The sequence below is a fragment of the Meleagris gallopavo genome, chromosome 1, assembly GCF_905368555.1.
Source record: "Meleagris gallopavo chromosome 1, MGAL_WU_HG_1.1, whole genome shotgun sequence".
Classification (NCBI taxonomy): domain Eukaryota; kingdom Metazoa; phylum Chordata; class Aves; order Galliformes; family Phasianidae; genus Meleagris; species Meleagris gallopavo.
The window spans coordinates 191803254-191829666 of record NC_139404.1 but is presented as its reverse complement, the minus strand read 5'-3'; the positions used below and the strand labels follow the sequence as shown (position 1 = coordinate 191829666).

Sequence of the window (26413 nt, the reverse complement as noted above, 5' to 3'; positions counted from 1 at the left end):
GCGGGGAAATGGGGGCACAGTGCTGTCACTGCAGGGATGTCACCATCCTGCTGCTGTCACCGAGCCCCAGTGCCCAGTGTCACCCCCACCCCAGTGCCACCGGATACAACCAGAGCCCCTCTAGGTTCTGCCTTCCACCCTGCCCTGCCCGCGGGTGGGCACAGGGAGCTGCAGCCCTTGGGGACCCCCATTCCCACGTGGTGTTTTTGGGTTATGTCCAACCCCCGGGGCGGAGGAGGCAAAGGTCGCTGGGGGGGGGTGAGGGAGGGGCTGGCAGAGATCCCGTGGGTGCATGGCTGTGGCACTGAGCAGGGCCGGGGGGGCCTTCCTGTGTGGGTGACCACTGTGGGGACCCCCGTGTCACCGCTGTGTCCTGAGGAGCAGCGCTGGGGGAGAGCCAAGGGATGGGGACGTGGTTTGCACCATGCGTGGCCAAACCCTGCGTGTTCCGGGGGGCGGACGCTGGGCCCCCCCTGATAGTAGAGGGGAGACTTCTGCTGCCTGGAGATAGCAGAGAGCTGGGGGCAGGGAGGTGACTCCTGCAGGATGGACGTGGGGACGCGTGTGGTGACGGGTGGTGGGGCAGGAAAGGGGGCAGCACCCCATGGCTGAGATCCTGGGTAGCACACCGGTGGTGACAGCGCTGTCACCAGCCCCTCCCAGCCCCCCCGTGTGCTCTGCCAGATGTTGGGCTTCTAAAGGAGCGGGGGGGGGGGAGAGGGGAGAGCTGGGTTGTGCCCTGTGGCCGTGCGAGGGCCAAACAAATCCTCTGGTGGGCTCCCTGGGTTTGGGAGCTCGTGAGGGTGCTCCCTGCTCCTGGCTCTGAAAGGAGGAAAGGATGGTGACCTCGTGCACACCGCGAGGTGCCCGGGCACCGCCACGCTTGGCAGTGTGCTCCCCTGCTCCCCCCGAGCCCCATGTTCCCAGAGAATGTAGGTCAGCTGACTACAATCACTGCTCTGTGCTGCGTGCTGCTGGCTGTGCCGTTGTCCTCTGCCGACGTGGGGCTGGGAGCGTCGTGCTGTGGGGACAGGGGACACCTACTGCTGTCCCCGAGCACTCCGCCGGGCTTCTTTCTCCTAAAAATGAAGATGTTGGCTGTTCCCTTCGGTAACACCGCGGGGCGGAGGGGACGCATCCTTCTTCATCACGTGCAAAAGCAGAATTGTGATGTTTGGTTCTTTAAATGCTTTGAATTTTTTTCCTGTTTGTTGGTGTTTCCAGGTCTGGGCGTTACACTGGCAGCCTCGCAGCGATGCCGCTCCACACCGCCAGAGCCGCCGCGCTCCTCGCTTGGGTAACACACAGTGATGGTGCTGGGGGGGCTGCAAGGACCCCAAGGGGCTCAGGCTTTGGGGCTGGGGACAAGAAGCCACGGTGCTGCTTGGGATTTGAGTTGTGGGTGCTGCTTCCTGAGCTCCCCCTTCATTTCTAGGTGAACAGCACCAAGGTGTGCACGGAGCCGCTCGGCGATCTGTCCCAGCTGCAGGACTGCCGTGTTTTCATCCAGATCATCAATAAGATGTGAGTGCTCAGGGCAAGGGGTGTAATTACCTCTCCCACCCCCCGGGCAGCGGGAGTTGCTTTCCTTCCTCAAATGCTGCTGGGAGAAGGAAGGGGTGTGAACGCTTCTCCTGGAGGGAGGGTCCTGAGGAAGCTGTGGGTCCATGAAGGAGCATCCCACGGAGTGGGCACAGACCCCTCCCCTCTTGACCCATCGCAGCACAGGGCAGCTTTTGGGGCGGGGAGGGGCAGAACTCCAATCTTGGGAGCTGCATCCGTCACTTGGAGCGCAAGGGTGATTAAAGCTGGCGTGTAATTAGTGCCCCAGCGAGCCGTGCTCCCGCAGCCGGTCCCGAGGAGCTCAGTCCTTGCTATAATTATCTCCAGCACGGTGTAACAAGAGCTGCTCGGAGCAGGGCGGGGAGGAAGGAGCCGTGCACCGAGATATATTTAGTCAGAGCTGCTTCACCTCTCCGGCTGCGCTCTGGCTGGGATTAGCCGGGATCACAGCACCATGCGCTCACCCCACAGCCAATCCCTGCACCAAATCCCCCCGTTTGTGGTGTTGTGAGGGTGAGCACTGTCGGCAGAGCGTGGCTGGCAGGCACGTGGTCTGCATTTGTGTTGGCTGCGCTGAGCAGAAGCGTTGGACGAGAGCCACGGCAGCCAGCTGCGGTTCCTTCCTTAAACCCAGCAGCTTTGCTCCTCTCTGTGATTTGCCCTGCCCAGAAGCGAGCCCCAGAGCACAGCGTGCAGTGTGGTGTGCTGATCCTGGGGGGGCTGGAAGCCCTGAACCCCCCCCGCCGGTTTTATTGCGGCTGCCAGCAGCAGGGATTGCTCACTTTGCTGCCAGGCAGCTCGGGGAAAACCCCAGCTTGCAGAGAGCCAAAGAGCCGCCTCTGGGCTGTGAAAGCAGCCTTTGTTCCACCTCTTGCATAGCACTCACACTGCCCGTGCTCTCTTGCAGCCACAGGACTGAGGAGGGGGAGTCCGTCCTGGAGCAGCCCCTGGCAGAGCGAGCAACCTTCATCTGTGGTTTCCTGCAGAGTAAGAGCCCAGCATGGTCCCATCTTGCAGCCTGGCCCCTTCCCTGCAGGCACACATCTGTGGTGCCCCCGGGTGCCTGGAGGGCTGTGTCCCAGCATCAGGCTGCATCTCCTTTCCTTCCTTCTGCTCTTCCTTGCTCCTGTGCTTGGAAACCTTCTTTTGCATTGCAGAGCTCTGCAAGCACAAATCGGCCACGGAGAACCTGGTGTCAGCACAGAAGCTGCTGGAGGGAGAAGAGCTGGAGTTGGCCAAGGTACCTCGGTGCCACGCGGGTCTTCTGGCCCATCACACGTTCTCTCTGCCGTGAGAAAACGTGGGATACCCTGGTGGGACTGCAGTGTCCCCGGGGCTGATGGTGGCTCTGAGATGGTGGCTGCACCTCGAGGAGTGTTGGCGCGTGCCTGGTGCCACCTGACTCCCCCTGACACACGGCCTGCTTCCAGGTAGCCGTGCTGCTCCTGTACCACAGCTCCATGAGCAGCAAGAGCCCCCGGGATTGGAATGAGTTCGATTACCAGGTCCAGGTAATGCCCCGAGGTCCCAGGGCTGGGTGTGCACCCACACCTCCATGCCAGAGCTCACCTGGAGCCCTGTTCTCGTGGCTCCTGTCCCACAGGTCGAGCTGGCCACCATCCTCAAGTTCGTGCTGGACCATGAGGAGAGCCTGAGTGAGAACCTGGAAGCATTCCTGCAGCGCAGAGGTGAGCGTGGCACTGGGTCGAGCCTGGTGCTAGCTGTCAGCAGTGAGGTGTGCAGGGAGGAAAGAGGAGGGGTCTGCCCCAGCTGGGATCTGGTTGGGACTTCGGATCTGAGCCTTCATCCTTCTGATTCCTTCCTCCTTGTATGAAACCAAAACCTGAACCGTGCTCCTTGCCTCCCAGCACCGCTATCCTCGCCCGGGACATCCAGCAGCAGCTCTGAGGAGCGCTCGCCAGGGCTCTCCCACCCGCAGGTGCGCTTCCTGGAGCTGCAGAAGATCGCCTCCTCCTCCTCCTCCAGCATGAACAAGTACGTCCTTGTCCTCTGGCACGTTTTGGGGGGGGGATGGGACATGGAGGTGTCACCGGGGATTCTTTGCCAATAGCAAGCACGGACACTTTCCAGAGCAGCTGGTGTCTCCTCCTGTCCTGGGCTGGGTTGCAGGGGGCTGGGCTCTGTGTCTCTGATGCTAAGCAGCGTTCCTCCTGCAGCATGCTCCCTGGAGCACCAGCCTCACCTGTGGGGGATGTCCTGCAGACCCCTCAGTTTCAGCTGCGAAGGTTGAAGAAGCAGCTGGCTATCGAGAGGGAGAACCGGGACGAGCTGGAGATGGAGCTGGCAGAGAACCGCAAACTCATCACTGAGAAGGGTAGGTGCCTGGGGGGGTGTCCCGGGCACAGGGAGGGTCTCCAGGGCAGGGACCTGTGAGTTTGGGACTTTCTGTGATGGCTTTGACCCCACTAGAACCATGCTCAGGTCCTGAGCCCAGATGAGCACAGCATGCAGCTTCAGAGCAAGCATGTTGGGGTTGGCTCTGCTTTGCTCCAGTTCCTCCTTTCCTTTTTCACTCAATAAATTCTGGGCAACCGGAGCTGCCTGAATGATGCCAGTGTTGCCCAGTCTGGCTCCTTGTGCCTTAGCTTTCCCCTGGGCAGAGGGATGAGTGTCCCACGCTGTGCTGGGGGCTCAGCCTAGCAGCAGGGGGTGGTGTGCCCTTCTCGTGGTGACGTGCCCTCTTTTCCACGCTCTCCAGAGGCTCAGATCAACATGATGCAGCACCGCATTGACCGCTTGGCTCTGCTCAATGAGAAGCAAGCTGCAGACCAGCTGGAGCCCAAGGAGATGGAGGAGCTGAGGGAGAGGAACGAGAGGTAACGCTCGCGGGTTTCTGTGTCCCTGAAAGCTTTTGGGGTGATATTGGATGCTGTTTCCTAAAGGTTCCCATTGCTGGAGCCCAGCTGTTGGATTTGGTGCAGGAATCTTCAGTGCAGCCACCGAGCTCACGATGGGCTGCAGCTGAGCGAGCCCAGAAGCTGCTTTTGGCCTAAAACTATAAATCCTGAGAGTGGGTCTTTGAGCTCCCATCCCTTTGCCAACTGTTAGTTGCATCAGATCTGAGCTGGGTTAGAACTGTCATTGCCGTGCTGTGTCCCACTCTCTGCCCCGTCCCCTGTCTGCAGCCTGGAAGCTGTTTCACTGATTTTTTTCGTGTTGCAAGGTTCTAACTGGAGTCCTGCAGCTCTGGTTCAGAGTGGTCGGGGCCACACAGAGCTCAAACACCAACTGCCCCAGCCGTGTTCTGCTTCATGGCTTGTCAAGGCCCCACTTAGGGCTTTCTCAGCACCATGCAGAGATGCCTGCATACCCTGGTGTCCCCAGTGATGCCCTCTCTTCCCTTGCTCTTGCTGAGATGTGCCACTGCTCTCCCACAGCCTGCTGGTGCGCTTGCACGAGGCCCTGAAGCAGTGCCAGGATCTGAAGACGGAGAAGGGCCAGATGGACCGCAAAATCAACCAGCTCTCCGAGGAGAACGGGGACCTTTCCTTCAAGGTACGGGGCTGCACTCTCCTGTTTTGCATCTTGTTGGCAGTGCTCCTTACAAGACAGCCCTTGAAGCAAGGGCAGCATCAGCCTTTAAAAACAAAAGCTGCGTTGGCAGTGGGTACAAAGTACATTTTGGGTTTGTCCTTTGTGGTCTGTAAATGTTGCCTGCGTTCAGCACCTTGGATGTGGTGTGGCTGATGAAGCCCTGCAAGCACCCGGATTTGGGATGGCCTCCAATGTTTCCATGCTGAGCTGACTTCCCTGCTTCCCTCACAGCTGCGGGAGATCGCCAGCCACATGGTGCAGCTGCAGGATGCCCTGAATGAGCTCTCCGAGGAGCACAACGCTGCGCTGACGCAGTCCCAAGCAAAGCAGGCGCAGCTGGAGGGTGAGCTGAGGGCTGTGCTGCAGGAGAAGGTGAGGGGCTGGGGATGGGTGTCCCCTGAGAGCAGCAAGTGTCCCCCGCCTCCTGCCCTGCTCCATCACCTGTCTGTGTCTGCAGAAATGTCTGGAAGAGAAGGTGGAGATCCTTCAGGGGAAGATTTCCCTGCTGGAAGACCAGCTGGCCAAACTGGGAGACTGCAGCACGCAGGAAAAGGGAGAGGTCATGGGTGACGTCCTGAAGGTACAGACAGGTTGTTTGTGATGAGAGCAAGCTCAAAGCTCTTCCAGCCATGGCAGTGCCCAGCAGCCCATCCTGCTATGCCCCCAGCATGCAGCAGTGAGGGGACAGAGCTGGGTGCTCCCTTCAGTGTGCCTGCTGTGGGGCTGAGCATGCCATCTGCACGAGTGTTTGGGACTGCAGCTCCCTGCTGGCTGCCCCAGTGGGGATGGGGCTGCTTCTGCACAGTGAAGGAAGGGGTTTTTGCTCTCAGAAATGCCTGAAGTGAAGGCAGGGCTCGGCTTGCTGGGGGTGTGCAGTGGGCTCACTGGCTGTAAAGTTCTTGTGGAATTGTTGAGTGCTGCTCGAATGATATCTGGGGATGTTTTTGTTATGTTTTCCCTCCTTCCTTTTCTCTCCGCCAGCTGGAAGAGCTCAAGCAGGAGGTGTCCAGCCTCACCACCAAAGGCGTCAAGCTCCAAGCCTCCGTCCTGCAGCTGGAGGAGGAGAAGAGCCAGTGGGATGCAGCACTGCAGGCGGAGCGCAGCCGCTTTGAGATGGAGAAGTTCCAGCTTGGCACCCACATCTCCACCCTGCAGAGCTCCGTCTCCGAGCTGCACCTGGCCAAGGAGAAGCTGGAGCAGGAGCTGCGGGCACAGGAGGCGCGCCTGACGGCCCAGGCGGACACACTGAAGGCGGAGGTGGACAAACTGAGTGGATTCCTGCAGCAGCAGGAGCAGGAGGCAGCTGGGCTGCGGCTGCAGGCAGAGAAGGAGCGGGTGCAGGCAGAGGAGCTGCGGCGGCGGGACGTGGCCTCCCAGGAGGCTGTCAGCGAGCTGAGCCGGCGCGTGGAGCAGCTGGGTGCCAGCCTCAAGCACAGCGAGGGGGAGCTGGTACGGGTCACGCAGGAGGCGGAAGGGAAAACCAGGCAGCTCGGGGCTGAATGTGAGAAAGCTGTCCAGGAGAGGGATGCAGCCCTGCAGCAGCTGCAGCACTTGCAGCAAGCCAAGGAAATGCAGCTGGCGGCCCTGAGCAACCAGCTGCAGAGCCTGGAGGCGGCCAGCAAAGCTTCGTCCATGGAAATGCAGCAGGAGAAAGCTGAGTTGAATGAGAAGGTCCAAGAGCTGCAAGCCCGTGTGCTCGAGCTCAATGCACAGTGCCAGCAGAGCTCGGCCCAAGCGGGGAGCACCGAGACGCTGCGAGCCCAGCTGCGGGAGCTGGAGGGCAAGCTGAAGGAGAGCCAGCAGAAGCTGGCTGACAAGGAGAAGGTGGCCAAGGAGAACACGCGCCTGCAGGAGCGGCTGCTCTTCCTGGAGGAGTCGGTACGCAACACTGAGGGCATTCTGGAGGACGAGAAGAGGAGGGCAGCTGAGAGTCTGGAGGGGAACCTGGCCCGGATTGCAGAGCTGGAGGCGGAGAAGCAGCAGCTGGTGCAGTGTGGTGAGCAGGCCCTGCAGGAGCGAGGAGAGGAGCTGGCCAGGAGGCAGGCACTGGAAGCACGGCTGCAGCAGGTGGCAGAGGAGCACCAGGAGGAGACGGCAGCCCTGCAGCGACAGCTGGCCGAGGTGGCCAAGGGGGAGGAAGGAGAGCGTGGCAGGCTGGAGAAGAGGCTGCAGGAGCTGAGCCGGGAGAACAGGCAGGTCTGCCAACAGCTGCAGACCGAGCAGGAGAAGGTGGCAGACCTGGAAGCCCGCATGGCACGCATGGCCAGTGAGCAGCAGGAGCAGCTGGCCGCCCTCCAGGCCCAGCTGGCCAGCACTAAGCAGAAGGAAGGCAAGGAGCAGGAGAAGCTGGCGAGCGCAGAGCGCGTGGTGAAGTTGGAGGCAGAGGTGCAGAAGGCGAGCGAAGCGCTCGAGACCATCTCCAAGGAGCTGTCACAGGAGAGGCTGAAGTCCAAGGAGCTGGAAGCCGTGGCCATGCAGGAGGCCGGCGAGGTGGCCCGGCTGAGCGCGGCGCTGGAGGAGGCGGCTCGGGAGCACGGGCAGGAGCTGGCACGGCATGACGAGGAGGCAAAGCGCCTGCAGAAGGAACTGGAGGACGCCAGGGCTGATTGCGCCGCTGAGAAAGCACGCAAGGCAGAGCTGGAGGTACAGCTGCAGAACTCCATCAACGAGCAGCGGGTGGAGCGCTCGGTGCACCAGCAGGAGCTGGCGCGGTCCTTGGAGCTGATCGAGGAGAAGGAGGGAGAGCTGGATGAGCTGCGGCTGAAGAACGTCTCGCGGGGCGAGGAACTGAGGGACCTGCAGAAGACGGTCAGCAAACTGAAAGGGGAGCTTGCCTCGGTGGAAGCGGTGAAGGAGCGGGCATCCAAGATGGACAGCGAGCTGCAGGGCTTCCTGGAGGCTGCCCGGAGCCGGGATGCCGAGGTGGACAGCATCAAGGCGGTGTACGCCAAGGAGGCATCCCTCAAAAACCTGGAGGAGAAGATTCGCCACCGAGAGCAGGAGTCTGGTTCCAGCCAGGACCTTTACCAGGAGAAGCTGAAGGAGGCCCAGATGCTGAGCGTGGAAGTGGAGCAGCTGGAGCAGAAGTGCCGGGAGCAGCAGGACACCATCACAGGGCTGGAGAAAGCCGTGGCTGAAGGTCGGGCTGCCGCGTCCCAGCAGCAGCAGGCAGAACTGGAGGCGTCACGGAGGGAAGCGGCGCAGCACCGGGAGACGGCAGCAGAGCTGCAGAGGCAGCTGGAGGCCTCACGCTCAGCCCAGGCCCTGCAGGATGGCGCCATGGAGAGCCTGAGGAAGGAGCTGCAGGACAAGAGCAAGGAGCTTGCACAGAGCAAAACGGCCGTGGCTGCTGCCGAGAAGGAGCTGGCGTCCCTGCATGCTGCGGCGCAGGAGAAGGGCCACCTGGAGGAGGGCTGGAAGGAGCAGCTGTCGCAGTGCATCCAGGAGCTGGAGAGGAAGAACAGCCTGCTGGGCAGCCTGGAGCAAGAGGTGTCCATCCTGCGCCGGCAGCTCTCCGAGAAGGAGGGCGAGAGCAAGGAGCTGAAGCGCCTGATCATGGCCGAGTCGGAGAAGAGCAAGAAGCTGGAGGAGAGGCTGCGGGTGCTGCAGGCCGAGATGGCCACGGCCGCGTCGCGGGCGGCCGAGCGCTGCTCGCTGATGAAGGTGGAGGTGCAGCGGTGCCAGGAGGAGATGGAGAAGCAGCGGATGACCATCGAGGCACTGAAGAGGGACCGCCACTGCCAGAGCGAGCGCGAGGAGGAGTTGCGGCAGGAGGTGAAGGTCTGTCAGGACAAGTTCTTCCAGAAGGAGCAGCTCCTCTCCTCCCTGCAGCAGGAGCTGGGCAGCGCCCAGGCGTTGGCCGGAGAGGTGGTGCCGCTGAAACACCTGTGCCAGCAGCTGCAAGCTGAGCGTGCCTCGCTGGAGAGCAAGCACCGCGAGGACCTGGAGCAGAGGGCGAAGGCCACCAACGCGCTGCAGGCGGAGCTGGCCCGGGCCAGGCTGGAGGTGGCCGAGCTGCCGGCCCTGCGTGACAGAGCAGCTGAGCAGGAGCGTGCGCTGCAGCGGCTGCAGAAGGAGGCAGCGAGCTCCAGCGAGAGGCTGGCAGCCCTACAAGCAGCCAACGGCCGGCTGGCTGAGGAGAACCGTGCGCTGAGTGAGAGCGTGAGCCGCGGGCAGCAGCGCCTGGATGCTGAGCTGGGGCAGGTGAGGGAGAAGCACACACGGGAACTGGAGTGCGTGAGGCTGGAGGCGGAGAAGGCGATGGCCAGCAGCAGGCAGGAGGCCGAGGAGGCGGCCAGGAAGCTGGAGGCGATGAGCAATAAGTATGAAAACGCCAAGGTGAAGGTGCTGGAGGAGAGACAGAAGTTTCAGGAGGGGAGGCAGAAGCTGATGGCGCAGGTAGGGGCTGGTGGAGCTCCGCAGTGTGGGTGCACGACGTGGGTTTTGGGGCAGAGCGCTCGGGATGGGACTGCGCCGCGGGGAGGGCACACGGGCTCCGTGTCACTCGCTTCTGCTGGGTCTGCCCAGGGCTGTGGTGGCTTCCAGCTGACCTGGTTGCTTCTCAAAAGCCCTCGGAGCCAGGGCTCTGCTCCCACCTCATCCCCATTCCTAAGCCAGGGGCTGTCTTACGGCCCAGGTTCACCAACCCCAGGTGTCTTTGCTCCAACCCCATCCCTGTTCCTAAGCTGGGGGGTTATCTTGAGGCCCACGTTCATTAAGGCACAGGGGAAGCCCCGATTTCTTCGCAGCCCTACAAACCCTTCTCTTGGGCTCCTCGGGGTGGGAGCTGGGGGGGTCCACACTTGCAGGGGGCAGTGCCCTGTGCATGCCATGTATTCACCCTTTCCTTTTTGCTTGCCACAGGTGGAGCAGCTAGAGGTATTTCAGAAAGAACAAGCAAAGCAGGTAACACACATCGAGTGTCAGCTGCTTAAACGGTGACGGCGCGCGGCCCCATCCGCCTGCCAGCAGAGCTGCTGCCTCCTTACCCACTGATGGCAGCGGGGTGTTCCCAGCTCCAGGTCCTTGGGCTCTCATGTTCACCCCACGGGAGGAGAAACAGGGTCCCACCCTTCCACCCTCACAGATTGGGCTGGAGGTGTTGGATTGCGGGTGTTTTTTTTATTTTATTTTATTTTATTTCTTAACGCAGCATAGATCTCAGAGCCAGCCTCTGGGGAACTGCTGCTGCTCGAGCAGACGTGGCCAACGTGGGGCTGCTCCTCACGGGGTCACCCCCATCCCCTGCCCCACGTTGTGGGGACAAAGCCCCCATCCCTGTCCCCAGCCTAGGGGCTTTGCAGGATGCTCCCTCGTCCCTGGGGAGGTGACAGCCCCTGGGACAGCGCATTGAACTTTGGCACGGCAAAACTATTTGGGGCTGAGCTTCCTCCTGCTGCTTGATCCCACTGTGGACAGTTGGCGCTGGAGACGGCAGCATCGGCCACGGGTGTGCAAGGGGATGGCCAGGGGAGGGGAGAGCAGACTTTTCCTTCCCTGCCTGCTGCCCTCGGGTGACCAACCTGTGCCTTGCCAGGTGGAGGAGCTGAACAAGAAGCTGGCACAGCATGAGAAGGCCGCGCGGAACCAGCAGCAGAGAGTTAAGGTAGGTGGATGGGGATGCTCGGCAGCTGGGGTGGCTCTGCTGTGGAGCTGGGGGAGGGTTCTGATCCGATCCCTCCCATGCAGGTGCTGGAAGGAGAGCTGCAGAGTGAAGCCACGCGCCAGCAGGAGAGGGTGGCAGAGCTGCAGGAGCAGCTGGCACAGAAGGAGCAGGCGGCCGAGCACTACAAAGCCCAGGTGAGCTGCTGCAAGCTGTCACCATCCCTGCGCTCAGTGAGGAACCTCGACAGCCTGCTGATTTTTCTACTCCTTCTGCTTCTTCTCAGATGGAAAAGGCAAAAACTCACTATGATGCAAAGAAGCAGCAGAACCAGGACCTGGCAGAGAAGCTGAAGGCCATGGAGCAGCTGCAGAAGGAGAATGCGGAGCTGAGGACGGAGTCGGAGCGCTTGGCCAAGGAGCTGCAGCAGAGCGTGCTGCAGGCCAAGGAGGCCGAGCTGAGCTGCAGGGAGCTGAGCGGGCAGGTCCGCAGTCTGGAGGCACAGGTAGGCACGACCCAACTCTCTGCCTTCCTCCTTCCTCTTCCTTGCTGTAAGAGTTGGCCCACCTCTCCCTGCTTCTCCCCAGCTGGAATTCGCCGACCAGCAGCTTCGGGAGCCCGGCAAGTTCCCGGCCCCCAAGGCCACGCTGAAGGAACCGGGGAGCTTCCGCCAAAATCCCTCCGACCTCAGCACCGACAGCCTGGACCTCAGCCTGGACGAGGGGCAGCCACTCAACTCCACCAGGTACAGTGCTGCCTTGTGGAGCCCCCAGCCCCGCTTTGCCCCCCAGCCCCACGCTCAGCCCTTGTGCCCCATCCTGCAGGAAAGCCACCCGCTCGCACTCGGACGGCTCAGCCGTGCCAGATGGCGCAGAGCCACGCACGTCACAGCGGCTGCCACGGAAGGTGGAGTCCTTGGAGAGCCTCTACTTCACACCCATCGCCAGCCGCACGCAGCCCAAGCTGGAGAGCAGCGTCGGTTCTCTGGGCGACGTCTCGCTGGAGTCGGGCTGCAGGACGCGCTCGGGGCGCCGCCGCACCACGCAGATCATCAACATCACCATGACCAAGGTGAGGGGGGCCAAGCCAAACGCAGGGCTGGGGGTCTGCTGCATCACCTCACTCTTCCCCTCTTCCTTCTGCCAGAAAGAGACCACCACGGAGGAGCCGGGCGGCGCGGACGCGTCCTTCAGCAGCATCCTCTCCGAGCAGCCCCAGAAAGCCGCCCCGGCGCGTTCCCGGCTGCGCTCTGCACGCTCCCTGGCCAGCTTCCCCTCGCAAGACTCCCTGACCAAGCTGGACACCTCCTCCCCTCAGGAGCCATCAGGCCACGCTGCACTGCTCAGCCTCCCCGGCTACCGGCCGGCCACGCGCAGCTCGCTGCGACGCTCTCAGGCGGGCAGCAGCTCCAGCTTGGGTGAGCGGGGCCGGGTGGGCGGGGAGCTCTATCCTGGTCTAAACACGGGGCTGCCCATCTCCAGCTCTCACCGTTTTGCCTTCAGGTCGCAGCAGCATCTACTTGGGGACGTGCCAGGACGAACCGGAGCAGCTGGACGATTGGAACCGCATCGCCGAGCTGCAGCAGCGCAACCGCGCCTGCCCGCCGCACCTCAAGACCTGCTACCCTCTGGAGAGCCGGGTAAGGGCAGCAGGGGGGCACCCAGCCACCCCATCCCACCGCACCCAGGTGCGTGCGGCCCCTGACTCCTGCTCTTCCCCGCCCCTGCAGCCCTCTGACTTGCTGGGCACCATCACGGATGAGGAGATGAAGACGGGCGACCCGACGGAGACGCTGCGACGCGCCAGCATGCAGCCCTCGCAGATCGCCGAGGGGACGGCCGCCCGCCGCGGCACGCTGGGAGGGGGGTGGGCTCACGGTGGCATCACCACCCGGCAGCAGCGCAAACGGCTCTCGGATGAATCCCACCAGGGCCCCGAAACCCCTGAGGTGAGCAGAGACCCCTCGACGTCCCACCCTGAAGATCGGGGTGCGATGCGTCGGATGCTGCTGGGCGCGGAGACTCCGTGCCCTTCTGACTTTCCCTGCTCCTGTCCCAGCTCTGCCCCCCGCCCCCGGTTATGATCCCATTTCCCAGCTGAACGTCCCCACTGATCTCTCTTGCTTCTCTCCCAGTCCAAGAAGCCTGTCAGCTGCTTCCCACGCCCCCAGACCCCCCGGGAGCGGCGCAGCTCCCACCTCAGCCGGCGGAGGAGAGCAGCAGGCGCCCAGCAAGCAGGTGGGCAGCTCAGAGGGACTCTGGGAAGGAGAACCGGAGCTCCCTGGCCCACTCCGAGCCCCTCACCATCCTTTCTCTTCCTCCCAGCCCGAGCGGCGTCAGTCGATGGCCTTCAGCATCCTCAACACCCCCAAGAAGCTGGGAAACAGCCTGCTGCGCCGAGCTGCCAACAGGAAAACCACCCCCAAGAATTCCCCCCGTGGCACAGCGCGCCGCTCGCCCCGCATCGCCTCCGCCAAGTCCCCCAAGGGCAAGGTGGGCAACCCGGGGGGGCTGGGGGGGTCACCTCCTGAGCCCCCTTTGTGGGGTGACCATCCCTCACCCCTTTCTCTCTTGCAGGCCGGCCGCAGAGCGCTGAAGGACACCAAGTTCTGAGGTTTCCCAGCCTGTCTCCTCACTCCTCCTTGCTGCCTCACAGCTCAGCAACACCAAAGGGACTCGGGACCGCTGTGGGGCGTGCGGGGCAGAGGGAAGGGGATGGTGACATCAGTCCCCGAGGGACCCTGGCTCCCTGCTGCCTTCGTGGAGGGGAGAGGAGACCTTTTTAAAGTGTTTCTACTTGTAAATAAATTGTATTTTTCTCCTGCTGTTGGAGTCCTGTTTGTACAGGCAGGAACACCGTCCGCACGTTCAAGGAACGTTTAGATTTTGTGGTGAGTGATGTGGGTTAGTGAAAACTAGTGGTGATGGTTGGACTGGATGATCTTGTAGGTCTTTTCCAACCTTGGCGTTTCTGTGATTCTGCATTGCCCCCAGCACTGGGGCCAGGAGCAGCTTGATTCGTTACTGTGGGCTTTGTGCCATGCTTTGCCTTATCTTCCTCCTCCCAGTCCTCCCCCTTGTGCCCACCCCATCTCCTCCAAGCAATGCAGCACCCACAGCAGTTCTCTTTTCTCTCCTTTGTTTTATTTCTCTCCCTCAGCACCTCCCAGCTCCAGGAGCTGCTGCCTGCCCTAAAACTTGGCACACGGGGCCACCGTCAGCCTCACATTCCCTACACCCCACACTGTGTCACTGGGAGGGAGGTGACCACCCCCACCTGCAGTCAGATGCTCACGCCGGTCCAGTGCTGCCGCTCCCATACACACCGCTCAGCAGTGTGAAATGTGGCTTCTTCCTTCAGCCCCGTGGGCCCTGCTGCCTCCTCTGCTGTGCCTGTCGTGAGCTCGTGCCACGTGGGGCAGAATGAATGAACACCACAAACCAGAGCGTGCCCAGTCCCTGCCCCATAGCACAGCGGGGCCGAGTCTCTCTCTGCAGATCATTGCTGGGTTGGGGGGTCCATCACTCCCCACAGGTGCTGCAGTGCTGCTCCACCTCTGCTGAGCTGAAGTACAGCCCGCAGATGGGGCACAGCACCGGGCTGCTGGCAGAGGAAAGCAGCTCCACCTCGGGGTCGGAGTCTTCCTCGCCACAGCGGGAGGCATGAGCGGGGAGCAGCGCTGTGCTGAAGGAACCTGTGGGGATGGGGGGAGAGGGGGTTGTGCCACAGCGTGGGGCTGAGCCCCCAGCGCTGCTCCATGCTTGTGCCCACCTCTCCAAGCACCCACCTGAGCAAATAGGGCACACAGCCATCTCCCCACTGCTGCTCTCCCCTCCGCTCGTGTTGTGGCCCTGCGTTCTTGCTCTCCTTCCTGGCCCAAGATTCCTGGTGAGAGGCTGAGGGGACCTGGGTGGAGGGGTTGTGGGGTGAGGATGTGCAGGGAAGCAAGAGAGGGAGCTGCTGGATCCCAAACACATTGGGAAGGGAGCGGCTCTGAAAGAGCAGCAAAATCAGAGCGAGGGTGGGAGAAGCAGAGTGACACAGAAACGCATTACCTCCCACAGCTCTGCGAGCTCTCTGCTTGCTGCCTGACTGCTTGCGGGCGTGCTTGGGGGCTGCTGGGACTTCCAGTGCTGCACCTGCAGGAAAGCAAGAAGAGATCCCTTCATACATCACTGCCACCGTTTTCTCAAGGCACGTCCTACCCTGCCCAGCTGAACCCTGGCTGCCAGGAGAGCCAGGATCCCTCCAGATCCACAGATCCCCTCACCTGAGCTCTCAGCGGGGCACCTCGGGGAAGGCACAGTGCTGAGGCCCTCACTCACCCCGTGCTGCAGGCTGTCCCTGCTCTGTGCTGCTCCCCGGGTGGCTGGCACAAATTCGGGGTGGAGGTCTCACGACACGGCTCTGTGCTGCTGACAGCACCATGCGTGCCGGGCGGCTGAGATGTGCTGGGCTCCAGGCATGGGATGCAGCGCTGGGCTCCAGCTGCTGCAGGCTGCTCTTCAGCTGCTCCTCCTCCTGTGAGCTCCTGGGGGCAGAGAGTCGTTGCCCCCACTGCTCTGTGCCCCCCAGGGCTGGGGACATCTCCCATGCAGGGAGGAATGTGGGCACGGAGAACTCAGAGCCCAGATCCCCGCAAATGCTGACTTAGAGTGAGGCAGAGCAGACCCCCAGGCTCATCCCACATCCATCCTTCAGCCCCACACACCGACCCCAGCGCCAGGACAACTCACAGGCGCGCTTCTGCAGATGGAATCCGGCATAAGGAGGCAGGGCTGGAGTGCTGGGAGCTGCCCGTGAGCTCAGCGTCCTCCTGCAGGACCAGGCAACATCCCAACGTCTGCTCCGTGCTCCCCACTGTTGTGGGGCTGGAAAAGGAGCCCCGTTCCCACATCAACCTACCGCTGCAGGGTGGCACAGCTCGGGGTCCAGCGGTGTGCGCACGCGGATGAAGCAGAGCCCGAACTGCCCGTGGTGACAGAAGGGTTGGCTGCAGGTGAGCCGCAGGCGGTCCCACTTCTGTCCCGCTGCCAGCTCCAGGAAATCTGCTGTGGGGTCATTGGGGGGCACAGGGTTATGGGGCAGCCCCACAAAACCTCTCTGCTCGACCTCTCGGAGAGAATGGGTTCAACTTTACCTTCTTTAAACATGCGGACGCCGCAGCGGTTGCGGTCCAGCTTGGAGTCGGCCGGTGTCATCAGCGTGACGCTGGGCACCAGGGTGACATAGGGGCGGTCAAGAGGCCAAGAGGAGCGACCCACCTCGATCTGCAGGAAGGCGCAGCCCCAGTTCCCTGAATAAAAGCCCAGGGAATGAAATTCGGGGCTTGAGGAGCACATACTGCTCCTCCCAGGGCTTGGAGCACATCTGCTGTGCAATCCCTACCCACCACGAGCACCAACCATTCACTGCAGCCCCTGCAAAGGGCACAAGAGAAGGACGCTCATCCCCACCCCACAGCCTGAGCCCTGCATCCTTGTACCGACGTCGATGTAGCCGATGGGGACGGCTCTCTCCAGCTGCAGCTCCACCCTCAGCTGCCGGCTGCGCTCCTGGGGGCAGCTGAGCCAGGGCCGGTGGCCATCGGTGGACAGGAGGTTCTCCACTGGGTACCGGGGGTCCTGCAGGAGGGGAAACAGCACAGTGCTGCTCAGCTCCACGCCCTCATGGCTGCATCCAGGGATGGAGTGACACACGGAGAGCTCCACACCCCCCACACAGAACACCCTGCGGCTCAGACCTGGGAGGAGAAGGACACGATGTGGCTGATCTTCACCGGAGCCATCTGGTACCGTCCTGTGAGGTCAGCTCGTGGGGCTGGATGGGAAAAGCGGCGGTGGGTGGGAGCTGTGCTCTCCCAGCACCACAGAGATCCCAGCCCTACCGCTGCCTCCCAGCCCCGTTCAACACTCAGTGTGCCCCATTTCCATCCTCCAGCCCCCCCCCACAGCTCCACTCAGCCCCCAGTCCCACCTCCCAGCCACGTTCCACCCCAAACACCCCTCATTCCCACCTCAAGCCCTCCTCACACCCCATAGCTCCTCAACGCCCACCCCACACACCCCAGTTCTACATGCAGCCCCCAGCCCCATTCGCACCCCACATCTCCCCCATCCCACCCCCAGCCCCACTCAGCCCCCAGCGCCCCACAGCCGTGCATCCTATACCCTGCACGCCCCCAGCCCCACACACGACCCCTTCGCCCCCAGATCCCTCCAGGCCGCTTCGCACCGCTCCCACCTGAATCTCCCGCCTGAACTACACGACTCCTGACCCTTAACCTCTGACCCCGCGACTTATTTCCGGTTCCGGCCCCGCCCCAGGCATCCCCACCGATCCCACTCCCCACCCGCTTCCTGTTTCCGCTCGGGCCCTCCCATTGGACACGACTGTCAGCTTCCGGTTCCGGTTTCCGCCCATACCCAAGCCCTCCCCTCACGCCCTGCCGCAGTGCACGACGGGATGTGGAGTCCTCCGGCAGCGCCGCGTCACCACCACTCGGGGAAGGGACCGTCCGCCGTATGCGTTCTCTATGGAGAAACGTGAGAGCAAGGCGCTGCCGGCACGGCCGTGCGCCTCTCACCGGGAGCGGAAATGAGCGACGGTCCCCGATTCTGACAGCGCGAAGCGGCACTTCTGACAGCCGTCCCGCCCCCTCTCACTGCTGATTGGCCGTCGGCCGAGCGCCGAGCGCAGCGATTGGACGGAAGCCCGGCGAGGTGGGCGGTGATTGGAGGAAGGCGGCGGAAGGAGCTGGCGGGAGGTGGGGGGGGCAGCAAGATGGCGGCCGTGCTGGAGGTGGAGGTTGGCGGCCCAGGAGAGCGCGAGGCGGAGGAGGTGGGGGTCCAGAAGGGGCTGGGAGGGCCTGGGAGGGTCATGGGGCCTATGGGGGCCCGTGGGGTGGGAGGACTGAGGGGGACGCTGAGGGCGAGTGGCTGTGGGGTGGCCCTGGGGGGATCTGTGGGGGTTCCGGGGTTACCTTGGGGCCGAGGTGTGGGGCTGCAGAGCGAAGGAGCCTTCGGAGAGCTGTGAGGAGAGGGCAGTGCCCCCCTGTGTGCTCGGTGCCACGGGCGCTGCTGGGGGCACGGCGCGGGTAGAGGTGCTTTGGGAGGGCGGGAGGTTTGGGTTTCCCCAGAAAATTGGGGCTTTGTGTGAAGGGTCTCAGATGTTGGAAGCTGCGCCGGGCTGTGGGGGCTGCGCTGGGCTGTGGTCGGGGGCTGCCTGCGCTGGGCGCTACGCTGGGCTCACTGGCTGGGGCTGCGCTGGGCTGCACTGGGCTCTGGGCTACACTGGGCTCTGGGGGCTGCGCTGGGCTACACTGGGCCCTGGCGTTTGGGCTGGGCTGCACTGGGCTCTGGGGGTTCTCCGTGTGCTGAGCAGATCAACAGGGTGAGAGGACAGGGCCTCAGCTTGTGCCATGGAGGGTCGGGTGGGTATTTTGGATAACTTCTTCTTCCTATGAGTGGCCAGGCAGTTGCAAGAGTCTGCCCAGGGCAATGGGGACAGCTCTGTCCCTGGGGGTGTTTATGAACCATGTGAATGTGGCACTGAGAAATGTGGTTTGGTGCAAAGGCAGAAGACACTGAGTGCTGCTGAGCAGAGCCAGCCCCATCCTCCTGACTCCTGCCATTTAGATACTGACCAGCGTCCATCAGATCCCCTCTCATCCTTCTCTCCTCCAGGTGCTCAACCCTGGGGCGCTCAGCTTGTCCCCATCAGGAGCTGCTCCAGGCCCCCAGCATCCCCCCAGCATGGCCACCGTGACGAACCGCTGCCTCATGGTCAGCCTGTGGTCAAGTGTTGGCCAGTCATTGGCCAACCAGGACACCATTGGCCTTCTTGGCCACCAAGAAACACGTTGCCTCATGGTCAACCCTTGGCCAACCAGGACATCGCTGTCCCTCTTGGCCGTGGGGAACACACTGCTGCTTTGTTGTCACCCTGTTGGCCTTCAGGTCCTTCTCCACAGAGTTGCTTTCCCTGATCTGTGCTCCCCAGAAAGGAAATTCCTGCCTACACCTAGCAGAGTTGGATGCTCGCCCTGTCCTGCAGCCTTGAAGCTCTTCGGTGCTGCTGCTGCGTGTGGAGCACTGGTTGTGGCCCTTCCCCAAAGGGAGGTGGTTCCCTGAGCTGAACATCGGTTCTGTGGTGGCTTTGGGAACACAAAGCACAGGAGTTTCCTTCAGAGCCCACAGTGCTGTGTGTGGGGAGAGAATGGGGGGAGAGCTCCATATCCAGGATGTATTACCCACGCTGTCCCAGCAGCTGCACACAGCACAGGGTCATAGCGTTGGCCGGGTGCTGGTGTTTTCACTCTGTTTCAAGCACTGAAATGGATCCTTTGGAGGTTGAGTTGGAGCCTTTGGAGTGCTGGGTCAGTTTGGGGTGAGATTTGCCAGGATTGGGGCTGTCAGGAGCCCACACACGCCTGTAACAGGCTGTGATTTCATAGAACCTCTGGCTTGCAGGAGTTAGCATCCTATAGTATCCCAAATTGGAAGGGACCCACGAGGGTCATCAGATCCAGCTTGAGCTGAGCATTTTGTTTCCATCTGTTTCCTTCTCATAGAACCATAGAATGGCCTTGGTTGCAAAGGAGCACAGTGTTCACCCAGTTTCAACCCCTCTGCTACGTGCAGGGTCCCCAACCAGCAGCCCAAGCTGCCCAGAGCCGCATCCAGCCTGGCCTTGAATGCCTCCAGGGATGGGGCACCCACAGCATGAGAGTGATTGCTCTGCTGACAGCAGGTTGCACAGCTTGTTAGAGGCAGAGCACTGACCCGCTGCTCTTTCAGCAGGCCAGGAAGCTCAGAGGAGAGCTCTGGCATCTCACAGATCTGCATCCTGCACCTGCAGAGACCACATCTCCTGCGGCTGTTGCTTGGGGACGAGGTGCTGCTGCTGGCATCTTGCTGTGGGCTGTGCCTTTTCCTGTCTGGGGACAATTAGGACAATTAGGGAGCAGAAGGGAAGCGTGGCACCTGAGCCCGGAGCTGTGTGCTGTAGCCCTGGGGACAAAGGTTGGAGCTGTGCCCTTGTGTACGTGTGGTGCTGGAGCCTGATAGCAGAGTCCTTGCTGTGACTTCTCACACCCGTCTGAGTGCTGAGAAAGCTGTGCAGGGAGGTGACCTGGTGCTGGAGACCGCTTTGGTTTTAAGGCACAGGTTGAAAGCCCTGTGGGGAAGGTGGAAGGCAGAGCCAGAGGTCCCCCCCCTTCCAAATCCTGGGCTCAGAAGTTTCCTCCTCGTATTTCAGAAGCGTCTCTGAGGTCTCAGGGAAAAGCTTTGCCATTTGCTGCTACCTGCAGGGATTGAGTTTCTGTCAGCAGTGTGGGAGCTCCTGCAGCACAGCACACTCGTGTTTGGGGGAATAAGGACGGCAAAGCAGCCAACCCTTCAGACTGCCATTGCTGCTCCAACGTTGCTGTTGGGTTTTTTTTTGTCTCCTTAGGTCGACCTTTCACACCTGTCCCCAGAAGAGAGATGGAGGTGAGTGTTGGGAGCAGAGCTGAGAGCGCAGAGGACGCCTTCAGCCTTCACCCATGTGGTGCTTTTTGCTGGAGGGGAGCAGGAGCCTCTTTAAAAAGGCAGTGCTAATGTTGGACCTTCAGAGTGCTCACTGCTTATCCCACCTTCTCTCTTGGCCGAGCCAACTTCAGGCAGACACTTGCTGAGAAGCCCAGTGGGGCTCATCTGCTCTCATTATCAACTTCTTGACGGTTCCTGAAGATCAGAGAATTGGCCTCAGCGTGTTGGATTGGGATTTTTTTCCTAACCAGAACCATCTTTTTGGCTTTAAGACCTTGGATTCAGGGCTGTTACACACCCTCATTCTCCCTGGCTTGTGGCCAGGCAGCACTGCATGCAAGAAACCACAGGTGTCAGCAGAGAACCACTGTGTGGCCATCACTTGTCGCGGGTTGCACGGAGCTGGGGTCGCCTGGGCTGCAGCTGGGGTGGGCTGGCTGATCTGTGGAGCAACTTGCAGAGCTGCCCTTCTCCCTTTTTCCAGCGGTGCAGGCAGCCCTGCCGTGCCCTTCGCCTGCCCTGTGCCCTCCTGCTCTTTATCTGCCTCCTCCCTCTTGCTGCAGGGTGGAACACGCACTGATGCACGCCAAGCACCGTGGCCACGAGGCCATGCACGCCGAAATGGTCCTCATCCTCATCGCCACGCTGGTGGTGGCACAGCTCCTGCTGGTTCAGTGGAAGCAGAGGCACCCTCGCTCCTATAATGTAAGTGTCAGCCAGAGGTTTGATGTAGTGCTTTCATACCAGGCCAGAGATGGAGCTGATTTCACGTTCGAGGAGATGCAGAAAGGGATCAGGGCTGCGCCTGGAGCAGGGAAACGAACCTCGTGGCTTTCTTACCACGTTTTCAGGCAATGCCTGGCATCCTCTGTGAAACTTAAACCCAACCTGTCCTCCTGTTCTCCTCCACAAGAGCCCCAGGTGCTGTGAGTCACCCTAACGTGCCTCTCCTCTGTTCTTGCAGATGGTCACCCTGTTCCAGATGTGGGTGGTGCCTCTGTATTTCACAATAAAACTGTACTGGTGGCGGTTCCTGGTCATCTGGGTGCTCTTCTCAGCAGTCACAGCTTTTGTCACCTTCAGGGCCACTCGGAAACCCCTGGTGCAAACAACACCCAGGTGAGTGTACACAGCTCTGGGGAAAGCTCAGCCCCAGGGTGAGCGCTGCAAGGAGTCCTTTCAGGTTTCACTGCCACAAATCATAGTCTTAAATTTTTGCTTTGGGAGTCCAAGACTGTGAACTGCCGTGGCAGAGGCAGATCTGTAGCTTGAATTAAATTTCCAACCTCTGATGCCACATTTTGTTGAAATCCCTAACTTGGAAAGTAAAACAGTTCTGTTCATTTGGGGGAAATGGTCAGCAGCTTGTTTTGAATTCTTGCAGGCTGGTTTATAAGTGGTTTCTGCTAATATACAAGATGAGCTACGCCACTGGAATCGTGGGGTACATGGCTGTGATGTTTACACTCTTTGGTCTCAACTTATTATTCAGGTGAGCGAATCTTTTGGGTGTGAGTGCTGGGGGATGTGTCAAACCACAGGGAACGAGTCAAAGCCAACTGCTGAAGGAGAACAAAGAGACTTTTGGGGTGTCCTTTCCCCACTGATGGGGTCGTGGTGAGATGCTGATGGGGAGCTGTGCTTCCAGCTGCTGGCAGCTCCCTCCTGTTCCACGCAGCAGTGAGATGTTCTTTGCTTCTCCAGTAAACCTGCAGCAAGCAGCCAGTCCAGCTCTGGTGGTAGCAAAGGGCCTTATCCCAAGCCAGCTTTCATTTCAGAGAGATTAATTTCTTCTTGACTAATGAACAGACCTGGCAGCAGCCAGCAGGGAAGTGGAACTGTTAAGTGAGAGCTTATTTGGAGAGGATGTGCCTAACCCTAACCCTGCAGCACAGCTCTTGGTGTCATTTGTTGTAGAATCAAACCAGAAGACGCGATGGACTTTGGCATCTCTCTCCTCTTCTATGGTCTTTACTACGGGGTCCTGGAACGGGACTTTGCAGAGATGTGTGCAGACTACATGGCTTCCACCATTGGGGTGAGTGAGGGCCACCCCGATAACAGGGACTGGGACTTTTTCCTCCCCAGAATGGGAAGGAAATCCACCTGAGCCTTTAAAATCTCTGACAAGTGGTTCTGTTTTTGGGACCATCTCCTAGGTGCATCAATTCTTTATTTGTAGCCACAATTCCCTGCAGCTTGTACCCACTGTGGTGCGGACAGGGCCTGTGTTCCTGCACTGGTGGCCTAAAATACAACACAAAGCAAAAACTGAACGAGGGCACCTGTGGGGTGAATCACATTCCTCCTTTGCAAGAGTTCTTTAGGGCTCTGAGAACTTTGCATCTTTCTCCTCCTACTCTCCAGGCTCACTGCTTTGCTTGGTGGACGTTCTGTCTGTAGAACTCAATCTTCTGTGGAGAAGGACCCAGGGGTCCTGATGGCCAAGAAGGCCAACGGTGTCATGGCTGGCCAAAGGTTGACCAACAGTTGACCATGAGGCAGTGGTGTGTCCTTGTGGTCAAGAAAACCAACGGTATCCTGGTTGGCCAACGATTGGCTGCAGGCTGACCATGAGGCAGCAGTATGACCAGAAGGCCAAGAAGGCCAATGGAGTCTGTTGGCCAACAGTTGAGCACAGGCTGACCATGAGGCAGCAGTGTTTCCTGGTGGCCAAGAAGGCCAGTGGTGTCCTGGTTGGCCAACGATTGGCTGCAGGCTGACCATGAGGCAGCAATGTTTCCTGGTGGCCAAGAAGGCCAACGGTGTCTTGGTTGGCCAACGGTTGACCATGAGGCAGCAGTATGACCAGAAGGCCAAGAAGGCCAATGGAGTCTTCGTTGGCCAACAGTTGAGCACAGGCTGACCATGAGGCAGCAGTGTTTCCTGGTGGCCAAGAAGGCCAGTGGTGTCCTGGCTGGCCAAAGGTTGACCAACAGTTGACCATGATACAGCAATGCGTTCTGGTAGCCAAGAAGGCCTATGATGTCCTGGTTGGCCAACGGTTGACCACTGGCTGACCACGAGGCAGCAGTGTGTCCTGGTGGCCAAGAAGGCCAATGGAACCATGGGGTGCATGGCATAGAATGTGGCCAACAAGATGAGGATGATTCTCCTCCCCTCTGCTCTGCCTCGAGGAGGCCAAATCTGGAGCACTGCACCCAGTGCTGAGCTCCCCAGCTCCAGGCAGATGGGAAACTGCTGTAGTCCTTTCCCAGATGGATCTGTCGAAAGGTTTTTCAGCCCCAAAAGCTCAGGTGCTGCCCCAGCCCTCCCTAACACTTTGCTCTGTCCTTGCTCAGTTCTACAGCGCTTCAGGGATGCCCACCAAGCACCTCTCCGACAGCGTCTGCGCCGTCTGCGGCCAGCAGATCTTCGTGGACGTCAACGAGGAGGGGATCATTGAGAACACTTACAGGCTCTCCTGCAACCACGTGTATCCTTCTCCTCCACAACCTTCTAGGAGCCTTGCAGCTTTCCCCATTAAAAAAGGTGGCGTCCTGGGCTGCTCTGCTGATGTTGCAAATGGAAATGGACAGCATCTCTGCCCCACGTGGACTTTCCACCACCTGCAGCTGTGCTGACAGTTCCGAAAGTGGAAGTGGCTTTGGCTTTGCTCAGCTCTGCTGATTAGTTGGCTTTCTTTTTTTTTTTTTCTTTTTTTTTTTTTTTCTTCTGGCTCTGACTCAAGGGGCGGAGATGGGAATGTGCTGTCGTTTGCAGCCAGGTGCTTTCCCAGCTGCTCAGGTGCCTTGGAGTGCTGTAGGGTGCTTGGGAGCGCTTACAGCCGTGGGGCTGAGCTTGTGGCTGCTGGAGGAGGTGGGGTAGAGGTGTGGGACTGCTTGAATGGGTTTGTGTTGGCTGCCCTGTGGCTGAGGAGCCAGCCTTGCCTTTCCCAGACCGTGTGGTTCTGGTTATGTCTGTGTCACACACTCCTGTGACTTCTCAGGGTTATGATTGCATTGGGCAAATCCCTCTGACAGCACTCAGCAACAGGGTCATAGGAGAAGCATTAAAGGAACTGGTGAGCTGGCGGAGTTGGGACGTGTGATGCATGCATGATTTGCAGAGGTGCTGTCTGGCCTTGCAGACCTCTCCCCATACAGGTTTCCCCATGCCCCACTGCTGGCTCCTGCCTTCCCCTGGCTGCTCAGAGGGATCTCGCAGCCCTTCCTGCAGCCTCAACCCCTTCCTCTGTGCCTGGAAGGCTCTGCGTGCAGGGCCAGTTCCTCCCAGGAGATTCCCCTTAACGCTGCTCTCCAGCTTCCACGAGTTCTGCATCCGTGGGTGGTGCATCGTGGGGAAGAAGCAGACGTGTCCGTACTGCAAAGAGAAGGTGGACCTCAAGAGGATGTTCAGCAACCCGTATCCTTTGTGCAGCAGCAGCTGGGTTGGCAGAGTGGGTTCAGCTCCCAGCCCTGTACGCTCTGATCCTGGAGCTGTGGAGCCCATCTATAGGAGCAGCCATAGAAGTCAAGAAGCGCAGAACCCTCGAGTCCTAGAGTGGGTTGGGTTGGAAGGGATTGTAACAGCCATCCAATTGCTGCCCCTGCTGTGTGTTAATGTCAGATGGTGCTGAGGTCAGAGCATCGGGCCGCACAGCTGAGTGGCTTCATGTGCAAAATAGAACGATTGAATGGTTTGGGTTGGAAGGGACCTTGAAGCTCACCCACTCCCAACCCCCTGCTGTAGGCAGGGACACCTCCCATTGCTCACAGCTCCATCCAGCCTGGCCTTGAGTGCTTCCAGTGAGGAGAAATAGATCCATGTTGCATTGCTGGGCGGTTTTCCTACCTGCCGACCCAGAGCTTAGATGAAACCCACCAACTTAAGACAGCATTCGTGCTTCCTTCACTCATTTCCACGCAGCTGGGAACGGCCTCACGTCATGTATGGGCAGCTGCTGGACTGGCTGCGCTACCTGGTGGCCTGGCAGCCCGTTATCATCGGCCTGGTGCAGGGCATCAACTACATCCTGGGCCTGGAATAAGGGCTGGCAGCTCCCCATCCCCACCATGGGCACAGCGCGGCGCCGGCCGCATCCGTCCATCCCCACACGGAGGGGTTCGGCCGCCCCTGGGAACGAAGGAGGGGAACGAAGCAGCACGGACTCAGCCCTCCTCCCATCGTGGGACCCGGACTGGTTTTTAAAAAACGATTCTTTTAATGAGAGTATTTAAAAACGACACACAAAAATGAAACTTTCTATGGCCGTTTCTATGGAACGGATCGTCCCGGAGGCCGCGCAGCGCTGCGCTCGGGGCTGGATCTCCCAATCCTGCAGCTTTTGAAGGACTGGGGCTCATCTCCAAGCTATTCTGTGCTTGGAAAAAGCAGAGCCCACCGAGGAAAGACACACAGCTGCCCCAAAACGGAGCCGGCTTTGATGCGGGGGGGGAGGAAGGAGCCGATTCCCAGCCCGCTGCCTTTTGTACACCGTCTTTTCTACGTGTCCCAGTGCTGGGAGTGCTGCCCTTGGCCAGTGGGATCTGCGGGTACACGGAGCCGTGGGGACACCCACGGGCACCTCCACACATCGTTTGCTCTTTAGCAGTGGATGGAAGGACGGAGCCGTGGGGCCGAGGAGCTCTGCTCCGCTTCCCCCGGTGCGTGGAAGCCCCGGGTTCGTGGTCGGTGATGTGGCACGCTGGTGACTCTGAGCCACGCGGCCGCGTCACACGGGTGCCGGGATGACCCACCTGCCCCCCATCGTTCCCATTTTAGGGGGAGAAACCGATGGGATGGCAGCTGCGGTGCCGTCAGAAATCAATCGGTAATAAAACGTCTCCAAAAGCAGCGGGTTTCCAGGGACCTCTCCGTTAATTAACGCTGCGTCGGGCTGGATGGAGGCGTCGGGCTGAATGGAGGAGGAAAAGGAGCGGGGGTTCCCCTCTCTGTCATCCTCGGGGGGGGGGAATCGACGCTGCTCCCGGCTCTGTCACGGGCCTGAGGACATCCCCGCTTTACGGGAAAGGGAGAAGGAAGGGCAAAGCCGGTGACTCACAGCTCCCTGCCCATAAAACGGCGCCGTCCCGAGCGCTGCCGCACGATGGCTCCGTGCTCCCACCCCGACGGTACGGGCACGGCGTTCCGGGGATGGGGTTTGGGGTATGGGGGGGTTCGGGGGGGCTGCAGCCCGGAGCTCAGCCCCGTTTGTACCCGC

At 60.6% G+C, this 26413-nt stretch overlaps 4 protein-coding genes across 9 annotated transcripts in view; 3 read left to right on the top strand and 1 right to left on the bottom strand.

Annotated features, from left to right (window-relative positions):
- Positions 1-1224: 1224 nt before the first annotated feature.
- On the top strand, positions 1225-13544 carry NUMA1 (nuclear mitotic apparatus protein 1). Its single transcript, XM_085216507.1, is given in 26 exon segments — positions 1225-1297; positions 1436-1524; positions 2471-2550; positions 2721-2803; positions 2994-3074; positions 3167-3251; positions 3432-3558; positions 3741-3898; positions 4283-4400; positions 4962-5079; positions 5350-5490; positions 5576-5698; positions 6100-9516; positions 9982-10023; positions 10655-10723; positions 10807-10917; positions 11007-11225; positions 11308-11465; positions 11545-11791; positions 11867-12137; positions 12223-12359; positions 12450-12668; positions 12855-12929; positions 12931-12957; positions 13045-13212; positions 13297-13544. Coding segments are annotated over 26 exon segments (6441 nt in total). The 5' UTR covers positions 1225-1255; the 3' UTR covers positions 13333-13544.
- Positions 13545-13841: 297 nt separating this feature from the next.
- On the bottom strand, positions 13842-17285 carry XNDC1N (XRCC1 N-terminal domain containing 1, N-terminal like). 4 transcript variants are annotated; one of them, XM_085216520.1, is made up of 10 exons: positions 17146-17285; positions 16464-16540; positions 16206-16344; positions 15861-16016; positions 15626-15771; positions 15457-15536; positions 15046-15251; positions 14778-14859; positions 14508-14629; positions 13842-14414 (listed from the first exon to the last, which is right to left on the bottom strand). In XM_085216520.1, exons 2-10 carry the CDS (start codon positions 16506-16508, stop codon positions 14242-14244), a joined length of 1149 nt encoding a protein of 382 aa, XP_085072646.1. In that variant the 5' UTR covers positions 16509-16540; positions 17146-17285; the 3' UTR covers positions 13842-14241. The 4 variants fall into 4 exon arrangements, with proteins under 4 accessions (XP_085072646.1, XP_085072643.1, XP_085072644.1 ...); XM_085216517.1 differs by lacking the exon at positions 17146-17285 and adding an exon at positions 17073-17095; XM_085216518.1 differs by lacking the exon at positions 17146-17285 and adding an exon at positions 17073-17095 and having other exon boundaries at positions 15626-15768.
- A 20-nt stretch (positions 17286-17305) lies between these two features.
- RNF121 (ring finger protein 121) lies at positions 17306-25451 on the top strand. Of its 2 annotated transcripts, none has more exons than XM_010726608.3 (9): positions 17306-17442; positions 20174-20211; positions 20814-20955; positions 21215-21369; positions 21635-21742; positions 22168-22288; positions 23553-23686; positions 24514-24615; positions 25120-25451. In XM_010726608.3, the coding sequence occupies exons 3-9, from the start codon at positions 20830-20832 to the stop codon at positions 25238-25240; spliced, it is 867 nt and encodes a 288-aa protein (XP_010724910.1). In that variant the 5' UTR covers positions 17306-17442; positions 20174-20211; positions 20814-20829; the 3' UTR covers positions 25241-25451. The 2 variants fall into 2 exon arrangements, with proteins under 2 accessions (XP_010724910.1, XP_010724909.1); XM_010726607.4 differs by lacking the exon at positions 17306-17442 and adding an exon at positions 17447-17560.
- IL18BP (interleukin 18 binding protein) overlaps positions 25433-26413 on the top strand; it is a 2835-nt gene continuing 1854 nt past the window's right edge. For both annotated transcript variants that reach the window (XM_085216529.1, XM_085216528.1), the window contains exon 1: positions 25433-26324. In XM_085216529.1, the coding sequence (XP_085072655.1) occupies positions 26300-26324 (25 nt within the window). In that variant the 5' untranslated portion in view covers positions 25433-26299. The remainder of the gene's footprint in view (positions 26325-26413) is intronic.

Coding starts and splice junctions, on each gene's coding strand:
- XNDC1N (XM_085216520.1), bottom strand. CDS start 16,508: ATGGCTCCGGTGAAGATCAGCCACATCGTGTCCTTCTCCTCCCAG. Junction 16,345..16,463: donor TCGTGTCCTTCTCCTCCCAG/GTCTGAGCCGCA, acceptor CCCCTCCTGCAG/GACCCCCGGTACCCAGTGGA. Junction 15,252..15,456: donor CCATCTGCAGAAGCGCGCCT/GTGAGTTGTCCT, acceptor CTCTGCCCCCAG/GAGCTCACAGGAGGAGGAGC.
- RNF121 (XM_010726607.4), top strand. CDS start 17,504: ATGGCGGCCGTGCTGGAGGTGGAGGTTGGCGGCCCAGGAGAGCGCGAG. Junction 20,212..20,813: donor TCCCCAGAAGAGAGATGGAG/GTGAGTGTTGGG, acceptor CTCTTGCTGCAG/GGTGGAACACGCACTGATGC. Junction 23,687..24,513: donor AGGCTCTCCTGCAACCACGT/GTATCCTTCTCC, acceptor GCTGCTCTCCAG/CTTCCACGAGTTCTGCATCC.